The 18386-nt window shown below is 42.1% G+C and overlaps 1 protein-coding gene across 1 annotated transcript; it reads left to right on the forward strand.

Moving 5' to 3' along the window:
* The first annotated feature begins 1127 nt into the window (after positions 1 to 1127).
* LOC139368062 (eomesodermin-like) lies at positions 1128 to 17814 on the forward strand. The gene is made up of 6 exons (XM_071106600.1): positions 1128 to 2051; positions 10840 to 10994; positions 11779 to 11900; positions 12050 to 12208; positions 13679 to 13740; positions 14094 to 17814. Exons 1-6 carry the CDS (start codon positions 1504 to 1506, stop codon positions 14884 to 14886), a joined length of 1839 nt encoding a protein of 612 aa, XP_070962701.1. The 5' UTR covers positions 1128 to 1503; the 3' UTR covers positions 14887 to 17814.
* The last annotated feature ends 572 nt before the right edge of the window (positions 17815 to 18386 follow it).

Genomic DNA, 18386 nt, shown 5'->3' on the forward strand with positions numbered 1-18386 from the left:
TATTGCGCACGCCTGTGCACGCTGTAAACGCTTGTTATTACAACATTTGAATTATGGAAATACAAAGGCCACACATTTTAATCTTGTACAATCAAAAGGTTATGAATAAAACGAAAGACTAACCATTAACTTGTTTTTGTTTGTTTGTTTGTTTTTAAACCAAAAGGGCAACAGATTGTGGGTCAAAATTAGAGAATAGGCTATCAAATAATAGGATCACAACAGTTAGTTTTATCAAGCTATATGAATCATTTACATCTGATTAGCAATAAACCTACACTGAGTGTTCAAAGCATTAGGAACACCTGCTCTTTCCATGACATACACTGACCAGGTGAATCCATGTGAAAGCTATGATCCCTTATTGATGTCACTTGTTAAATACACTTAAAGCAAACTCTGCTGGGGTTTTTTTTCACGCTAAACAGTTTCCTGTGTGTATCGAGAATGGTCCACCAAGTTCATCCAGCCAACTTGACACAACCGTGAGAAGCATTGGAGTCAACATGAGCCAGCATCCTTGTGGAATGCTTTCACATGCCCCCACGAATTGAGGATGTTCCGAGGGCAAAAAAAGGGAGGGTGGGCTTCAACTCAATATTAGGAAGGTGTTCTTAATATTTTCTACATTGTATATATGTTTATTATCTGTCTAATTTCTCCGTATGCTGTATTCCAAGTATGCTATACTTTATCGTTAGGATATTAGGCCTATAGTAGCATTGTAGTAGTTTACTACTAAGTAATCATAATAATATTGTTAATGTTGTTATTATCATTATCATTTTGAATATAGTATTTTCATTGCCTACTTTCATATGCCTGCCACTGAAATAAAATAATGAATATGTTTTGATAACATGCAATTCCAGTAACCGATTCGTGCACGTTATTATTTATATTTCCTAAAATGTGTTCACGACCTGAAGTAATGTGAGAAACTGTTGCACTCATAACCACTTCAGAAAGTGTTCAAATTGTTTATCTCCTTGTCTGCCTAGTTAGAATATGCGCATGAGCAAGTCCTCAGGGAACAGGGAGGGTTCTTGCGAAATGGAAACCTATCACGTCTAGCTTCGACATCAAACCCACCTCCAACCAATTACCAGTCGCAAAATGTATATATCATAGTTTATGAACCTGGGCATGTGTTGGAGATACTGGTAGGGACTCTTGTAAAAAGAAGATAAGACAATCGAAGACCAAAGATAAAATAATTAGCCAGTTTATTTTAATAAATAGTAGGCTATTTTAAATGATTGCCAATTTGTTGGAATATTTAAATGTAAGGTGCGTTTTCCAGAAGTCGATAGATTTATTGGTATAGGAACTTTAGTCAATTGTACTTAGCTCGAGTGAGGAAAAAAACATCGGTAGGTGGACGAAATGTTTCAGTTTGTGCATTTATCTCAAAATCCGTAAACGCGCTTTCAATTCACTGGACGTGAAACAGGGGCACCGTGAACCTATGACATTGCACATACACTGAGACTGGGGCTGCAAATGGGCGGCATAGGTGGCAATCTTTACCTCAGTATGTTGAATGGGACTGATACGCAAACTTTCGGAAAAGACACCGATATCAACAATCACCTTCAACGCAGCAAGAATTCCGTGGATTTTAAAATGGGAATTCAGGACACCAGATTATATTACCAAGACTCAATTCAAAACGGACAGGACGGATCGGCACTGCCGTACCACGCAGACCAAACTGTGGCCGGATTCGGAGCGCAACCCGGGAGGTTTTACTCACCAACTCCCCACAATAGCTGCCATTTCAGCAGTGTCAGGTCGCCGACTAGAAACGGAACGGGACAGACTTATTTACCAACGGGAAGCGAAGGTTTCTCGACAACTAGCAAAGAAGTTTACCCTGCCTCTGCGGAGAGTTATCCCGCACCCGTTCAACATGGGTACTATCGCGCGCCACTCTACCCATTACCTGGGCTACAGGTGTGCGGAAAGACGCAGGCTCTCCTCAACAACTATCCTCTGTGGGCGAAGTTCCACAAATACCAAACCGAAATGATCATAACGAAACAGGGGCGGTGAGTAGAAATGCAAATTCCGTCAGAGGGAAACTTATTGCCTATTTATAAGCCTACATCTTATTTAGCCACAAAATGACAAAGTAGCACGATTTGTACCATAGGTATGTAGGCGCGCGCTGAACGTTGTTGACAGGTGCCAAGGACAGGTATGAGCGCTCGTGGGCAAATCATTGGTGAGGGGAAAGTTCCTTTACTGCCTTGCTCTTGTTATCCTCGAAATCATTCCTAAACAAGGTATTTGCTAATGATGGCCTTATTATGAAGTTTCAATTTGTGCCAAACTGCCAAAGCCGAGTCTGTCACGCGCAAAAATGAATTAGGCCAATACGAATTAATCCAGACAGGGTTTGAGGGTATCGATACGCTACACAGACTAACAAAGTGCTCCAAAAATATTTATTAGATATGAAATGAGTGTTAAACTCGCTGAAAATCTATAGAGCAATTTTCCTAAGATGAAAACTGCATGATATTTAGGCTAAACTTCAAATAAACTAACTCCAGCATTAAGAGCTTCTCACATCATATTTTTATAGTTTTCCTTTGCGTATTTACATTTTATTTTACCGTTATATCGTCATTGATTTAACTTGTGTAACTAATCATGAAAATAATAGGCCAAGCAATCCATGTTCTCATGCGTCGGTTTGAGTCCAATGTGTTATGATGACGAGCATAAATACTAACCACAATATCAGAGAAATATTGTTTGCTGGAAAACATAATGACACTTCAGCCTGACCCCCTGAAGTGCATGCAGAGGGTATCACGACGGTGGCATAAGCCACTGGCTCCCAACCCACCCAGCAACGAACACAAGGGGAAGACATTGCTGGAGGCACTGTCGCATAGGTCACCGAGCATTAAGATCCAGTCATGTCGATGATGATTAATTTACTAATATGCGACACATCCGTCTGACATAATGTTTCAGGCCATCAGTTTCTCGTGATTCTGATCTGTCAAAAGACCAAGTGCGCTGTCATATAATAGGACATTGGTATTTTAAATGAATTACATGCTTGCCCTTCCAGTTACCACTGTATTTACTACCAACATGGAGCTTTTACAATTATGTAAATACATCATTTGGATGAATATTTTTAAGATACAAACAATTGTGTCATAAATGTGTTATTAGGCTACCTGTGTTTGTCATAAAAATGTGATTATTCTAAAATATATGTACATCCATCACAACAGCGTGCACAAAACAGCATTGATCAATGAAAAGTATACTTTAAAAAAAAAAAAACATGTACAGTATTTTCATAGGCTACTTTTCATATTCACATGTTGTATACCCAGAATTTGTCCAGTTACTTATGTTCACCCTTTATAGGCTAAACTGTGTCACTGTGTCATCTCTCGCTCTTTCTTAAAAATGAAATGAACATCTATGAGAGTCAAAAATTCCACTTCTTTCCAGTCTGTCCATTACATTGTATTCTCCTGTCACAGAGAAAGTTCTGCTGCAGAGAGCTCTTCAAGTATAAGCGAATTCTAAGACCTGGCCTTAGGACTACATCTGCGCATCTTATGTATGCATTTGTGAATTTTTGTGTGACGGTCTTGTTCGCGACTTCAAGAAGTCCTGGACACTGGCGCATTTTAATCCTTGCTGTATTCTTGCACTGTCCTCTGGGACTTTGGAAATGTATGGCCATGTATCAAAAATTCATTTAGGACCAAATGAATTATTTGTGGGGCAGGCAGTGTGTGTGTGTGTGTGTGTGTGTGTCAGTTTTTGACATAACATCTTCTGGCACATAACCCTGTGGAAAATGACAGTCTGGTCATGGTCATCCCAGCTCATGTAATTAAAGTAATTAATACATCTCTTAAAATACACATAATGCCCCCCCCCCCCCCCCCCCCCCTTCACACACACACACACACACACACACACACACACACACACACACACACACACACACAGGCACTCACCAACATAGCACACACGATAGTAATATTTAGAGGCATATTGAATTGAAATACTGCATGTTATAAACAAAAACTCTTCTCATGATGGAATTTTCCACTGCTAGTGAAAGAAAAGTCTTCGAGCTCTTGGGGTACGGGTTCCAATGGAACTTCTGTAAAGCCGAGAGGGAGGGAGAGAGAGAGAGAGAGAGAGAGAGAGAGGTGGGGGGGGGTGAATTGCAGACCGAGCACCAGCCAGGCTTCAGATGGCCATACACAGAACAGTGGTGCAAGGCACCTTTGATGTTCAAGCTTGGAAGGCAAGGTGTGTTTTTTTTCCTTCTTCACCCTCACCTCTTCTCGGATACAGTAAGAGTACAGCGAGTGAGGATCCCATTCCCTCAGAAGAACAAGTCTGGCCTTTGAAATGTGCAGCAATCCCTATGCCTGTGCCAGGGGCCCTAGTTCTCCTCTTCTTTTCAAGTTTTCCTCTAAAACAAGACCAATTTGTTTAACATTGGCTTGGCCCATCCATCTCCTCCACCACTGAATCTCTGTTTGACTCATGGCAGTGGCAATAGTAACCTCAATGAAACCTTATCTGTTGATGAGAGGTTTGTATATTTTGATAGTGGTCTGCCGTGCACTAAGATTGCTGATAGCAACATAACTAAGGAGACGATGTCAGATGATGGTTATACGTGATTTCGAATTTGACCAGGACATGCATATTTTTTTAGCGACAACTGCGTTCAGCCATTGTTAACGTTTCAGAAACATCTCTTGTAAAAGAAGGCGTCTTGTAAAGAAAAAGACAACCATTATGTTGTTGTGTGCCTTCTGGATGTTTACATTGTTTAAATCTTTAATGTTCAATTCTGTTTCGAACTGTTATTGATCTTTAGCATTGATGTGTTCTTAGAAGGAGATATGATTGAGTGCGTTCTTACAGTGTAGACAGCCTCCTTCAGAGGATGAGTTTTGAGCTAACTTGAGACACAGGAATCATGGTTACCTGCTCAGAGTCTGTTTCTGGTTCATTGAATCTTGTTAATGTTGTGAGAAACACATCAAGGGTATATTTCTCACTTACTATGTTACAAAAAACATTTCAACGTTCAAAAAATATATATATTTAGGATCAATCAATCACAATTGAATTAAACCATTGTGTTATAACTGTTTATTACCCATGTATAAACTATCTAGAAACTAATAATGAACATGTCTGAAGTAGAGTATGAGGGTGAAGGATGAAGCAGAGTTTGTTTGTTGATTGGTTTTAAGCATCTTTGGTCCTATAAAAGTACTATATAAATCCATTGTTTGTATTATCATTTCTACTGCTCCAGTACATGGAGTTGGCTTTTGAAACTGTAGCAGAAAGTGTAGCGGAAAGTGTCAGATGGCTGTTTTATTTACTGTAGCTGTAACTGGCATTGAATAAAAATGCACATTAGCATTTGTAGAGAAAGCAATTAGTGGTTGTAAACATCAAGTGCAACCTAGTCTGTGTTTGAGTAATGCATCTACTAAACAAAAATATAAACGCAACATGCAACAATTTCAAAGATTTTACTGGGTTACAGTTCATAGAAGGAAATCAGTCAATTGAAATAAATTCATTAGGCCCTTATCTATGGATTTCACATGACTGGGCAGGGGCACAGCCATGGGTAGGCCCACCCCTTAGGAGCCAGGACACCCACTGGGGAGCCAGGCCCAGCCAATCAGAATTTGTTTTTCCGGACAAAATGGCTTTATTACAAATAATCCTCAGCACCCCGTACTGCCAAATTCTCTAAAATGATGTTGGAGGCGGCTCTTGGTAGAGAAATTAGCATTACAATCTCTGGCAACAGCTCTGTTGGACATTCCTGCAGTCAGCATGCCAATTGCACACTCCCTCAAAAAAGTTGTGTTTTGTGGCATTGTGTGACAAACTGCACATTTTTGATTGGTCTTTTATTGTCCCCAGCACAAAGTGCACCTGTGTAATGATCATGCTGCTTAATCAGCTTCTTGATATGGATGTATTATCTTGGCAAAGGATAAACGCCCCCCCCCCTCCTCTCCCTCTCCCTCCCCTCTCGCTCTCTCTCTCGTGAAGCAGAAGTAGGACTATTTCAAGGTTTTGGTGTCTTAGGATTTTTAAATGACTTGTCACATCCTGTACAGCTGTTGGTGAGTGCATAGATAGAGGATGCAATGTCTTGCAGAAACCTCTAATGCAGACTCTTCAGAAAGAACTAACCCAAGTACTTCCTGTATGCTCTGATGTTTAGGTTCTTCACGGATGTAGAGAATATGGAGCATGTACAGCATGGTGGCGTCCACTCATAAAAACCGTCCCTCTAGGCACACACGTCAGTTCAACATTTAGTTTTTCATTTACATTTGGTTGAGTTGTCAACTAACATGAATTCAACGTGAAATCAACAAAACAAATCACCATGTCATTGGATTTAGGTTAAAAGTGGGGGGAAAAAAGACGAAATGCCCTTATGTTGATGACTTTTTGCAAATCCAATTAGTTCTCCACATTGATTCAACATCGTCACATACATATTTACGGTTGAAATGACGTGGCAACAACGTTGATTCAACCAGTTTTTGTCCCAGTGGGTTTGATTTGAGGTTCATGCTTGCAGCAATAATATGTTTGCATATATTCAGTGCATTTGAATTACTGTGCAGCCAATAAATGCTTTACTGATTCATCCAATGCCAACAGTATCCTGTATCATCAATCATATCTTCAATGTGTATCAAATAACATCATCTGACTATATATTCCAATTGTTGCACCTGTACTGTTTTCTATGTACAGAGAGGTTATCTATACTGCACATTGATACAGTGGACAGAGAATAGATGCCTATAAATAGTGTGAAACTCTGCTTGTGTCCAGCAGCAGCTGTAGACTGGCATGTTTTCATCAGAGTTGATCAAGTGTACTTGTGTGGTGACACAAACTGGACCTGAACTCCTGTCCTGTTGAATCAGTGGGTGCGCTCAGGCATCAAAGTCTTCTCCCCGGTGAATATCCAGTCACTCTCCAGCGTCTGCTTCACATCCCCAGGACAACCCCTCCTTTTTCTCTCTCCTTCTTTCTCTCTCTTTCCCTCTACCCCGTTTTTCCTTGACTGTGTGCTCTCTCTTTCTCTCTACCCCATTTCAACGACAATCCCATTTTTGTCATTGACATTTTGTTTGTTAACTTCACCCACATTTTAAATGAGTGGCAGTCTGGCAAGTACTACAGGTACAGCTATGACTACATATGACGTAAATATGAGGATTTACTCAGAATGGACACTGCCTTTACCACCACAGGCCCTGTCATACCAGACAGGTTTCACCTACAGTCCTAGACACTAGTGCAGGAGTCACTGGACATTGAATCATGGCATGGCTAGGCCATTCTGTCGTTGTCCCATCTCAGTCAGCCTCTCTGCCATTCAACCTCTGCCAGAGAAGTTTCCAGACCTCAGCCTGCCCTCTCAATAACGAAAACCCCGAAACCTCCTCCACATGTCTGAGGCTCCGTCGATGGTTTCCCCTCGACAAGTTCTGATTTCTGATAAAAGGCCTCAGTTTAAATAAGTCTGATAATACAAGTGAAGGAAAATGTCAACTTTCAGTGTTCTTGTTTTCTGTTAATCTCATGGCGCAGGGTTAGTGGGGTTCTGCTCATGACTCAAACAGCCTGCCGCCAGTTTCTGTTTTCACTTATATTAAATGCCCAATGCAGCTGTTTTTTTTTCCAATATCAAATAATTTCTGTGTAACAATTAAGTGCTATACTGTAATAGATTTCCATTAAGAAAACAACTATTTCTAAAGTATGAATTTAGCTAGGACTGTCTGAGAGTGGTCTGAGTGGGGGAGGGAAAAACTGAAAATTAGCTGTCAATGGCAGAGAGGTTTGCAAATCTCTCTATAAATCAATTGACGCGAAAGCCGAAACTCCCGCCCATGCAAATCTGCTGATTAGAAGGGCCTGTATAGGTTGTATTTTCAACCAGCAACTATCAGGAAATAATACTGATAAAACATGTTCACACTTTTACAATGTTAGTTTCATCAGCTGTTGTACAATACAATACAAAACACAGGAAAAACATAATTTTGACTGCACTGGACCTTTAAACACAGACCTGGATGGAGAAACCTATCACCTGTTATTCGTTAGCAGCTAAGGAGCTGCCACAATACTTGGATTTCACCAAGAACTGTGATTGATTGTTGCACTAGGCTGCCCATAATGCACGTAGCCAGACTGCTATCCAACAGTGTAGGGGTTTACTGTGGAAGGATAATATGGCATCACCTAATTAGATTTTGTACAAAGGGTATATGATGTGTGTAAGGTCTTGTGAGTTTTGTCAATGAAATCAGTTAGCACATTATCTCCTACAGACACAGTATATGACAACCGCTTCCATCTTGTCACAGAAGCATGCAGAACAAACGCAAACAAAACGTATTCTATAACAATTGCTAGGTTTTCATCCAATGGGCAGCAGATTTTCATGTGAATATTCCCAGATCCGCATAAATAAAATATGCTCATTTACCCACCAGTGGTTTCCACCAAACTGACTTGTCACAGATGAAAATCAGTACGTGATGACGTAGTGTACACAAAATTGACATTTTCACTTAAGTTTTCATGGACCAAATAAAAATCTAATGTTGTGCACTTTCACCACCCTGTGTGAAGTTAATCATCATGTATTTCATCTGTAAACTGCATTGTTTCCCCGAGTTGTAGTGGGAGGACCACACTACACATCATCACGTGACTCCAAGTTTACTTCGATTTGATGGTTGTTATATCAATATTTATATCAATATTTGCTCTTAAAGGCGTTTCCTCCGCCATTTCTCCAATAACCATGTCGAACCTAAAAATGCTTTTTTTTTTTTTTTAAATCAGAGCTGTCGTGATTTATTTGTGTACTTTTCTCGCAAAAAAAACTGTGGATGGAAACGTGGTCATTGAAGAGAAAACTCTGTTTTGTATCAGCAGAGTACAGGTTGACTTGACTAAATGACTGTGGCACTGAAATCTGTGAGATACACACACACACACATATACACACACGCACATACATACACCCCCCCCCCCCCCCAATGGTGTAGGAGTTACCCTCCAGAGTGAATGCCCTCTGTCCACACACACACACACACACACACACACACACACACACACACACACACACGCACACACACACACACATACACACACACACAGTTTCCCCCAAAAACAAATATCTCTTTATACACCTCACTTGTTTTACACTGCTTAATGCTGAAACAGCTTGAGGGTGGAATAGACTGAATTTAAATGAGCTGAATTTATAGGCTCACACCAAGTGGAAAAGGTAAGGCCCCTTCTATCATACCGAGGCAGACGGGACTGTCAATGTAAAGAGGCAGAGCATCTCTCTCCCTCAATCTCTGCTATAGTATTGTAGGACTAAATACTTTACCATGGCTTAAAGAGACCAACATTTAACCCTCTGAAATGTCAGCGCATGCTGTATTAATTATTAATTTTGTTGCGAAATTGCATTATTTTTCTCGCCATAGTTTATTTTATTTGGATAGGGACACAGTACAAACACATTGACACACTGAGCAGGTTGTCAGGTTGCATTGCTCTATGCTGTTTCTAGCTCATGCTACATTTTAAAGCCTGTCTCCAAATGGACTGCAATGGATAATAATAGTCATTTCCTGAGTTGGCTGGTTGGTGGCGATGAGAGTATCTGTAAAGGAAGTGTTTTTTTAGCGCAGCTTCTAGAACTTAGAACCACCGCAAATGAATGGTCAAAGCCTTATCTGATCAAGTATCTATCCGTCACTGAAGCACACTATCTCAACAAATGTATTGTATTGGCAGCGCTGTAGCCTCAGGTACTACGGAGTGTAAAAACAACGGACCAAATGTCAAGCGTGCCACGAGGATTTAGCGCCACATACAGCAGCAACCTGCAGTATCATAATGAAGGCATATACAACCCAGTGTAAACTGATAGGTGTATATATAGTATATATGGCAGGGCGCCTGAGGGCAAGGGGTTATATAATGTATTCGGGAGAATCCACTCAGCAGAAAGCAATCCTGTGGTTGTGTTGTGTACGTGCTCCCGTACACGTGTGTGTGTGTGTGTGTACTGTACAATATATATGTGTGTGTGTGTTTGGCCAAAGCCAGCATTCTCCTACTGTATTGCCTGGGGACAGGCTGACCTCCCCGTTAACTTCACGGCCCCGGTGCTCAAAATCTGTTCACCAAAGTAAAGCTGCAGCAATCAGACGCTGCTTTCTGGTCCATCTTTTATTAACGGTCATATTACATTTTTACCTCCACTACACTCATACCCCCCCACCCCACTCTGCCCCTCAGCCCTCTAACCGCACCCAAAAAAAACAGCACACTACACCTTCGGAAATGTACACCCAGAAGTCCCCTCTTTATCTTGGCTCGCTGTTGTTTCTGACAAAGATGCCTTAGGATTGCTTCCGATTGCAGTACAATGTGTAGCTAAAAGTAGATTTTGACATTGTGATGGTAGTGTTGTAAAGCTGTCAAGTCAGGAAATGTTAATTGCATTCATATATTTTTACTTCAATTGTGTGTATATTTCCACATTGGAATAATGGTAGTAAAACAATAACACCACTCATAATACAGCTTTTATAAAGAGCAATACCGCATCATTTTTGTGTTACTTAAATTCAATCTGGCTCTATAAGAAAACACTACAGTCTCAGTGTATTTTAATCAACTATATCTATCTACCTCTTCTCTCATCTTCTGATGACCTTTTTCTCCTCTCTTCTACTCTAGGAGGATGTTCCCCTTCCTGAGTTTCAACATCAGCGTTCTGGACCCGTCAGCCCACTACAATGTGTATGTGGACGTGGTCCTATCCGACCAGCACCACTGGAGGTACCAGGGAGGAAAGTGGGTCCAGTGTGGCAAAGCAGAGGGTAACATGCCAGGTATGATTACCTAGCGGTTGAGAACGTTTCGGCCAACGTTGGACCAGTAACCCGAAAGGTCGCTGGTTCTAATCCCTGAACAGACTAGGTGAAAAATCTGCCCTTGAGCAAGGCACTTAACCCAAATTGCTATTGTAGGTTGCTTTGGATAAGAGCATCTGCTACATGACTTAAATGTTAAAATATCTTAAATATATATTGCCACACCACACTCTCTGTCATCAATACTGCTCCAATCAATGACATACAATGGTACAATGAGTGAAACCAAAGGATCCCTCCAGAGTAGCATTGAGAGTTAGATCATCAACGTGACCTTAGCATTTATAACCATGCTTATCGATTGAATGGAACATGGATTCAGTCTTTTCCTCAGTGGCTAATCATCCCTCTCACTCTACTCCATTCGTTTCAATTTACCCAGTGTGAGTGAAATCACCAAGAGACTCAACCTAAGGCAGCTACATTGTTTTGTGAACGATGACAATTTCAACCCGCCGTACAGCACTGCAGTCATTGAAATAGGTCAACCTGTGTCATACACTAACATGTATTGTGGCTGTGTGGCTCCTGACTAATTACAGTGCCGTGGTAGCCGTGGTAACATTGTTGTGGTGGCTATGATTCTTTAGTAACATGTTAGTAGGTCGTTTTGCTCATGTTAACAGGAGCTGTGATTGTTTAGTATGGCATTTGCTTGTAAACGATTTGCAAAGCATTAATGTAGACTTGTAAAGGGCTTCACGAGAGCTTCATTAACGTTGTTTCTAATTCTTTCCAATAGGGAACAGGATGTATATGCACCCAGACTCTCCCAACACAGGGGCTCACTGGATGAGGCAGGAGGTATCGTTTGGCAAGCTCAAGCTCACCAACAACAAGGGCAGTGCCAACAACGTGGGCCAGGTAACGTGGGGCAGATATGCCTCAGAAACTCATTTAAAGATGTCATCAAATCCAAATGAGATTTTCCATTGGTGGTACTTTTCATTGTTTTTTTTCATGGTCGTTAATGCCCTTCTAGGACTAACTCTCCGGTGCTTTTTCCCTCTTAGATGATCGTTCTGCAGTCACTTCATAAATACCAGCCACGGTTGCACATCGTCGAAGTGAAGGAGGATGGTTCTGAGGACCTCTTCCTCACCGCCAAGGCCCAGACCTTCGTCTTCCCAGAGACCCAATTCATCGCCGTCACAGCCTATCAGAATGCAGACGTGAGTCACCTCGCCTGACCTCAACAGCTCATTTGACTAGCCCTTTTCCTTAGCAAACCATAGACCAGGGGTCACCAACCGGTCGATCGCGATCGACTTGTCGATCTCCAAGGCATTTCTAGTCGATCGCCAAATATTTCTGTAAAAAAAAAAACAATAAGGCCTTGTGTTCCTATTTTTTTTAAAATTATTATTGGGTTGTTGGTGGTAGGTGCAGTCAATTCAGCTGCCCTGCGCCCGGGTAGGCAAACTGTTGCCATGTTATGTGAGGTAAAAAAATAAAAAAAATAAAAAAAAGTTGATACTGTGAGATTTCAAAACGTTTAAAACCATGACTAGAGAGAGACTGTCAACGAATACAGCAAAGAGCTGCTGTTTTTATGAGTGAGTTCATGTTTAAGTTCTTACTCAGCACTGTCAACACTTTGTATTCAACACTTTATTCACCCATAAAATGTGTGTTCTTCCTATTTCCACTCAGCTCTACAACAAGCAGTGCAGCAGTAATGAATGAGTAGGAAAGTGTATCTATAGCGGCTTGGGTCTTTTTTAATATCAAGGAACATTTCTCTGTTCATAGGAGTAACAACCTGAATTTGTGCATGAGGCAGAAGCAATGTGATGTGACTCGAATTTCGCCATCAGCTGGAAGACAGTGTCCCTTTTTGGTCAGTGTCAGTGGAGGAAAGGGAGAGCGGAGGGATGTTGAGAGATGTTGCTCTCTCCCTCCTCTGAGACTGACCATCAGATGCAGGCACCATCAGCCCAGTAATACAACAATGGATCTATTACCGGTGTGATCATATAGCCTACCTCAAATTTTGAAATATATATATTTTTACATGTCCCGAACAACAATTCATTGGCAGGTCAATTCAAGCAAAGCCAGTATGCGGGGATAATGTATTGGGCCTATTGCTTGCTGCACATACCTCACTGGTACAGTACTGTCTTTAATTGGTTAATGTTGCATAGGCTTAATTTTTTTTTAAGTCATGTTAACAAAAAATCAGAGTGGTAGATCTCGGCATGCATTTTGACTCAGAAAGTGATCTTGACTCAGAAAAGGTTGGTGACCACTGCCATAGACGTTTATAACGTAATTAGGAATAGAAGTGTACTCACACTGAAGTGCCAAACAAGAAGACTTTCCCACGATAAGAAAATAAACTGTGTAACCCTCATTAGTAATTTCATGCAGTCAGTGATCTCTCTCTCTCCCCCTCTCTCCCCCTCTCTCTCCCACTCTCTCTCCCGCTCTCTCTCCCCCTCTCTCTCCCACTCTCTCTCCCACTCTCTCTCCCCCTCTCTCTCCCACTCTCTCTCCCCCTCTCTCTCCCACTCTCTCTCCCACTCTCTCTCCCCCTCTTTTTCCTATGTGCCTAAGCTCTCACACTCTCTCTCCTTAACGATCTGTCTGTCCTATCCTTGCCCACTCTCCCATCCTGTCTCCTGCTATTTCTTACACAGATCACCCAGCTAAAAATAGACCATAACCCCTTTGCGAAAGGTTTCCGGGACAATTATGACGCGTGAGTATGCCAGAAAATAACCAAATGAATAAAGAGAAAACAAAACCCCTCAAAAACATCTGTAGTCTTGAATGAGAGCGTTTGACGTTTGAAACCAGCTCTATGTCTGTACAAGCGGACGCTGAGGCACAGTGCTCACACACGTACTCAGTCCTACCATATCAACACTGGATATCTCCAACTAATAAATATACAATTGCTAACCCTAATAGGCCAATGTATTTCTATCTCACAAAGATGTGTTGATATGAGGAGGTGTGAAAGACATTTGATGTGACACATGTTTTGCCAGGAAGTAACACGTCTTCTTGTGTTGCGCCCCCTCCCCCGTTCCTCCCCGTTCCCCTGCCTAGGCTGTACGCACCACCTGACTCGGACCGCGTCACCCCCTCTCCCACCGAGGGCCAGCAGCTTTTGGCAGGTACCTGCTATACCCAGGGGTACCTGATGGACCAGTACATGAACCCCCTGCCCCAGAACCGCTTCTACAGCCGGGAGCACTTGGCAGCCATGGGCCATCAGACCAAAGACCCCTCAGCCAGCCCCCACAGCCGCTGGTACCGCTCCCCCCAGCAGAGTGTCACCTCCAACCGGCTGGACTTTAACTCCTATGAGGGTGACTTCTCCAGCAACAGCTTCTACAAGCCCTTCCCCCTGCAGACGTCGGCCCACCACACGCTGAGCTACTACGAGGACAGCCCGTTCGCCACGGCCAGCGTATCCGTCTCAGGAGCCTCCTCGGCAGCCTGGAGCACCGGCCGGCCCTCCCCTCAGTACCTCAACCATCCCTGTTCCAGTAAAGTCGGCCCCAGTCTAGGCTGGTTCAGGCCTGTGTCCTCTACCTCTCCAGGTCACCCCAGGCTCCACCCCCCGTCCCTCCTGGAGCCACTCCGCCCCCCACCTTCACTGCAGGACAAGCCCAAGGAGGCGGGGGTGGGGGGAGAGGATCCCTGGCTGGAACCCCCCTCGGTCAAATCGGTGGACTCGGCTGACTCCGGCCTGTTCGAGGGCGGGGCAGAGGGCAAGAAGCGACGAGTGTCACCCTACGCTTCCAGCACGGAGAACTCGCCGCCCACCCGCAGCGTGGAGGTCTGTGAAAAGGACTGCAGTAGTGATGCCGGCTACTATGGCTTTTATACCCACTGAAGCCGCCCCACCCACCACGTAAATACCCTCTCCTAGTGTCCCCCTCCTGTCCTCTTTGTGCTTTGGTATCTCCCACATGGCCGTGTCTCTCTGCCTGTCCCATGAAGTCATGTAATGGCGCTGGACTGAAGCTCCATTGGCCACAGAACGCCAACATCACAGATGGGCCAGGTAAATGGCACCTCAGCCATTTTGACACATACAGACAGACTGGACCTCTCGACAGCCCAAAAGGGAGGCTTCTCTAAGGTTGTGTTTTGGTTACGTGTTTGAGGACAAGGACCTCCTAAGGTCAGGCAGGAACACTTTGAACATGACTGTTAATGTGTGCGAGGGCCAAAGTGCAAAGGCAATATGACTGGGTCCACAGACACTGCCCTAGAAACATACAGACACACAGACCTTTGACTTAAGTCTTTTTAACGTTTGGGGATTCAAAAATAAGACGTCTGCACACCTGCTGACAGACCCCTGCAGGGACTGTCCAGTCTTCCCCCATCACACTCACACACAGACACACACTCTCTTTCACACACACATGCTCACACAAAGACACACGCTCTCTCTCACACACACACATACTATTCTCCAGCTCCACTTTTAGTATATGCTCGCAGTCACATGAACCAATGTACTGAGACGCAGACACGACTGGTTGTATGCTAATAACAAAACGGAATAATTTCTGTCTCATCCTCTGTCTGAGGAGTTTGGAACTCCCCCTTGTGACAGCAGAGAAGAACTGCAGGCTGATGGCGAGCGCGCAGGCGAGAGCAGAGGCCAGCGTCAGGTGTTAGAGGGGAGGGGAGCTTAGCAAGCACATGACCTGAAGGGTCAAGGCTAATCAGTATCAAGGCTGACGGGCAACTCTTCCTGTGACCTACTGTCGCCTACATCAGGTCTGTCATTTAGAACAACACAGCCTTAGCAGCCAATCCAAAGACGCACAACACAATGGAAATCAGCATATCTCACAGACAATCTGAGGCAACTACAAAGGCGATGAATTAAAACGTGAGCCAGTCAGACAACACACAACGGAAATCATTACCAGCAGGGTATATGGTTTTTGGTTTTTACTTTAGGTTCATCATGTCGTGACAAAGACGCAGCTTCCTGGCAGATCTATAGAGAGAGGAGAGCGCGATAGAGGAAGTCTCTGGGGGTGACTCTGGGTGTGACAGGCAGCCTCCTACTCAGAGGACCCTGGGATACTGGTGGTCTAAAACCACATATTGCTGGGTGTGTGTGCTCCAATTGCGAGGCCATAAGAAATGACAGGGATATAATCAAGGCAAGGCCTCATTATTTATTGCACTTATGATTACGGTATATCGTACACAGAGGACACATGGCCTTATTAAGTGACAGGCCAGCCATGAAAACATGACTCACAAACACAGTCACTCACTCACACTGGAAGGTGACCAAAACAAATCCACTTTTGAGTTTTAAAAAAGACAATGGGTCTGTGTGTCTACAGTCAGCCCTACTGGCTATGATTGAATATACTTAATGTAAGATATTTTTAAAAAAAAACATTTTTTATCCTACTTACATATACTGGATGTTCATTTTGTTTACCTCCTCACGGTGTTTTTATATTATTAATTCATTAATTGTACAGATGCCAACTTTCAAAGGGAAATTCTGCCATTTTGTGTCAGGCTAAACTGCCTTTCTACAAACAAACAGAGAAGCTGGTTTTCCTATTGGAAGGCGGAAGAAATCAGTGATTCTCTGACATAAAACTGGAGCAATAGGATGGAGAAGACAATCAGATCTGTGGTATTGCAGAACTCTTGTAAATGAAATATGTTCGCAAACAGAAAGACACCTTCCCTAAACAGAGCTTAGCATAATGTGACTTTGCTGTGACACCATCATAATGCAATAATACCACAGCACAATAAAGGTCATTGGACTGACTTCATGTACTACAAAAGGGGAAAGGAAATCAACTGGAATTTAAAAAGTCTAGCTATAGACGCTTTCTTATGTAGAGTTGATCTTATGCTGGACACTGTAGAAATATATTGCTAACATGAGTCTCTTCCTGAAAAGTTTATTTTTACCCTTAAGCAGTTTAAATGAATGAAAATGGGGACTTCATTATTACAGTTGTTTGTTAAGAGGTGGAACATTCGTTGTTATTTAAGTGCAATTAAAATGAGATGTGAATTAACGTTTTATTTATAAAGTGTTCAGTATTGCAAGAGCAAATGAAAAACATTGATTTGATCAAATGTTTGGAAAATGTGCAGAAATGATTTACTCTATCTTGTGCTACATGATTTTGTATGTGACACTGTCTGGCACTGTGACCTGCATTAACATGACTGCTAGTGAGTTGAGAGATATAGATCATTCTGTCTGTACGTGGTGTAGACTCCTCGGGACGGCCTCCTGGTGTACATCTCCTTACAATAAACAAAACAAACTCCTGCCAATAGAAATCTTCTAGAAACAATCCATAACCCATGATTCATTGCCATCCTTTTATTAGAATTAAGTTGTGAATGGGAAGCGTCGTCCCGTCTCGACTTAAAAAGCTCAAAGAGGATAAAGATGGGGTAGACTTGAAAGGTCAAATTCTCCATCCAACAGTTGGATAGTGAAACATGTTCGTTTGTGTTTAATGTGGACTGTTTGTCTCCGGGGTAGGGCACCTTGCCTTCAGTCTGTGAAATGGCCGGTCCTTAAATTATCGTAAAGGTGCATAAATCAGTGATTAACTCAATAGGTCCGAGGAGGCTGTAAAGGATGAATAGATTCTGATGATCCAGGAATGCAGTAGAGAAATGCAAAATATTGTACTAAATTGAGATTTTTAAATATTGTCTTCGCTTTATTCTAATGTAATAAATACTCGATTAGCAGAAAACATTGAAGGACAAAAAAATGTTTAATTTATTAAAAGGTGGCTTTAATTGTCTTTTACTGTGTTTTATTCATGAATTAACATTTCATAATCACAACTGTTTAAATTGAATCTCAAACCAAAGTAAAAAATAAAATTAAAAAAAGACAACCTCAAAATTATAAACTGAATAATACCCACATACCCATTGTACTGTATATTAGACATGTTGATATTAAGTATAGCTTGATTATAATTTAATTATACTCAATCATAAAATATACTTTATTAACACAGACTCATTATGCAACCAGTTGCCTTGGTAACCCCTTTCAAGAGCAATATGTTAAATCACAAGTAACAGCATTATTATTGTTCACTAAAAATCAAATCAAAAATACAACACTTACATTATAAAAAGTAGTTTATGTGCACCCTAAATGACAGACTGTTATAGGTTACATTCCCATGTCAAATTGTTTGACTTACTAAAACACTCAGGTAGGAGAAAGGAATGTTTGAACACCAATGCCACTGAAATAAATATGATTCAACAATAATTCATAAATGGGCTTAATCCTAATTTAGGATCCACAAATCATGCATAGATGACTTAGAGAGACGTGTGAAAATTGAGTGA

This window comes from Oncorhynchus clarkii, chromosome 16, assembly GCF_045791955.1.
Source record: "Oncorhynchus clarkii lewisi isolate Uvic-CL-2024 chromosome 16, UVic_Ocla_1.0, whole genome shotgun sequence".
In the NCBI taxonomy this organism is placed as follows: domain Eukaryota; kingdom Metazoa; phylum Chordata; class Actinopteri; order Salmoniformes; family Salmonidae; genus Oncorhynchus; species Oncorhynchus clarkii.

What these genes read in the sequence shown, in the direction of transcription:
- LOC139368062 (XM_071106600.1), top strand. Translation starts at nt 1,504, where the DNA reads ATGGGCGGCATAGGTGGCAATCTTTACCTCAGTATGTTGAATGGGACT. An exon ending in ATCATAACGAAACAGGGGCG is followed by an intron (nt 2,052 to 10,839) that starts GTGAGTAGAAAT and finishes CTTCTACTCTAG; the next exon opens with GAGGATGTTCCCCTTCCTGA. An exon ending in AGCAGAGGGTAACATGCCAG is followed by an intron (nt 10,995 to 11,778) that starts GTATGATTACCT and finishes TCTTTCCAATAG; the next exon opens with GGAACAGGATGTATATGCAC.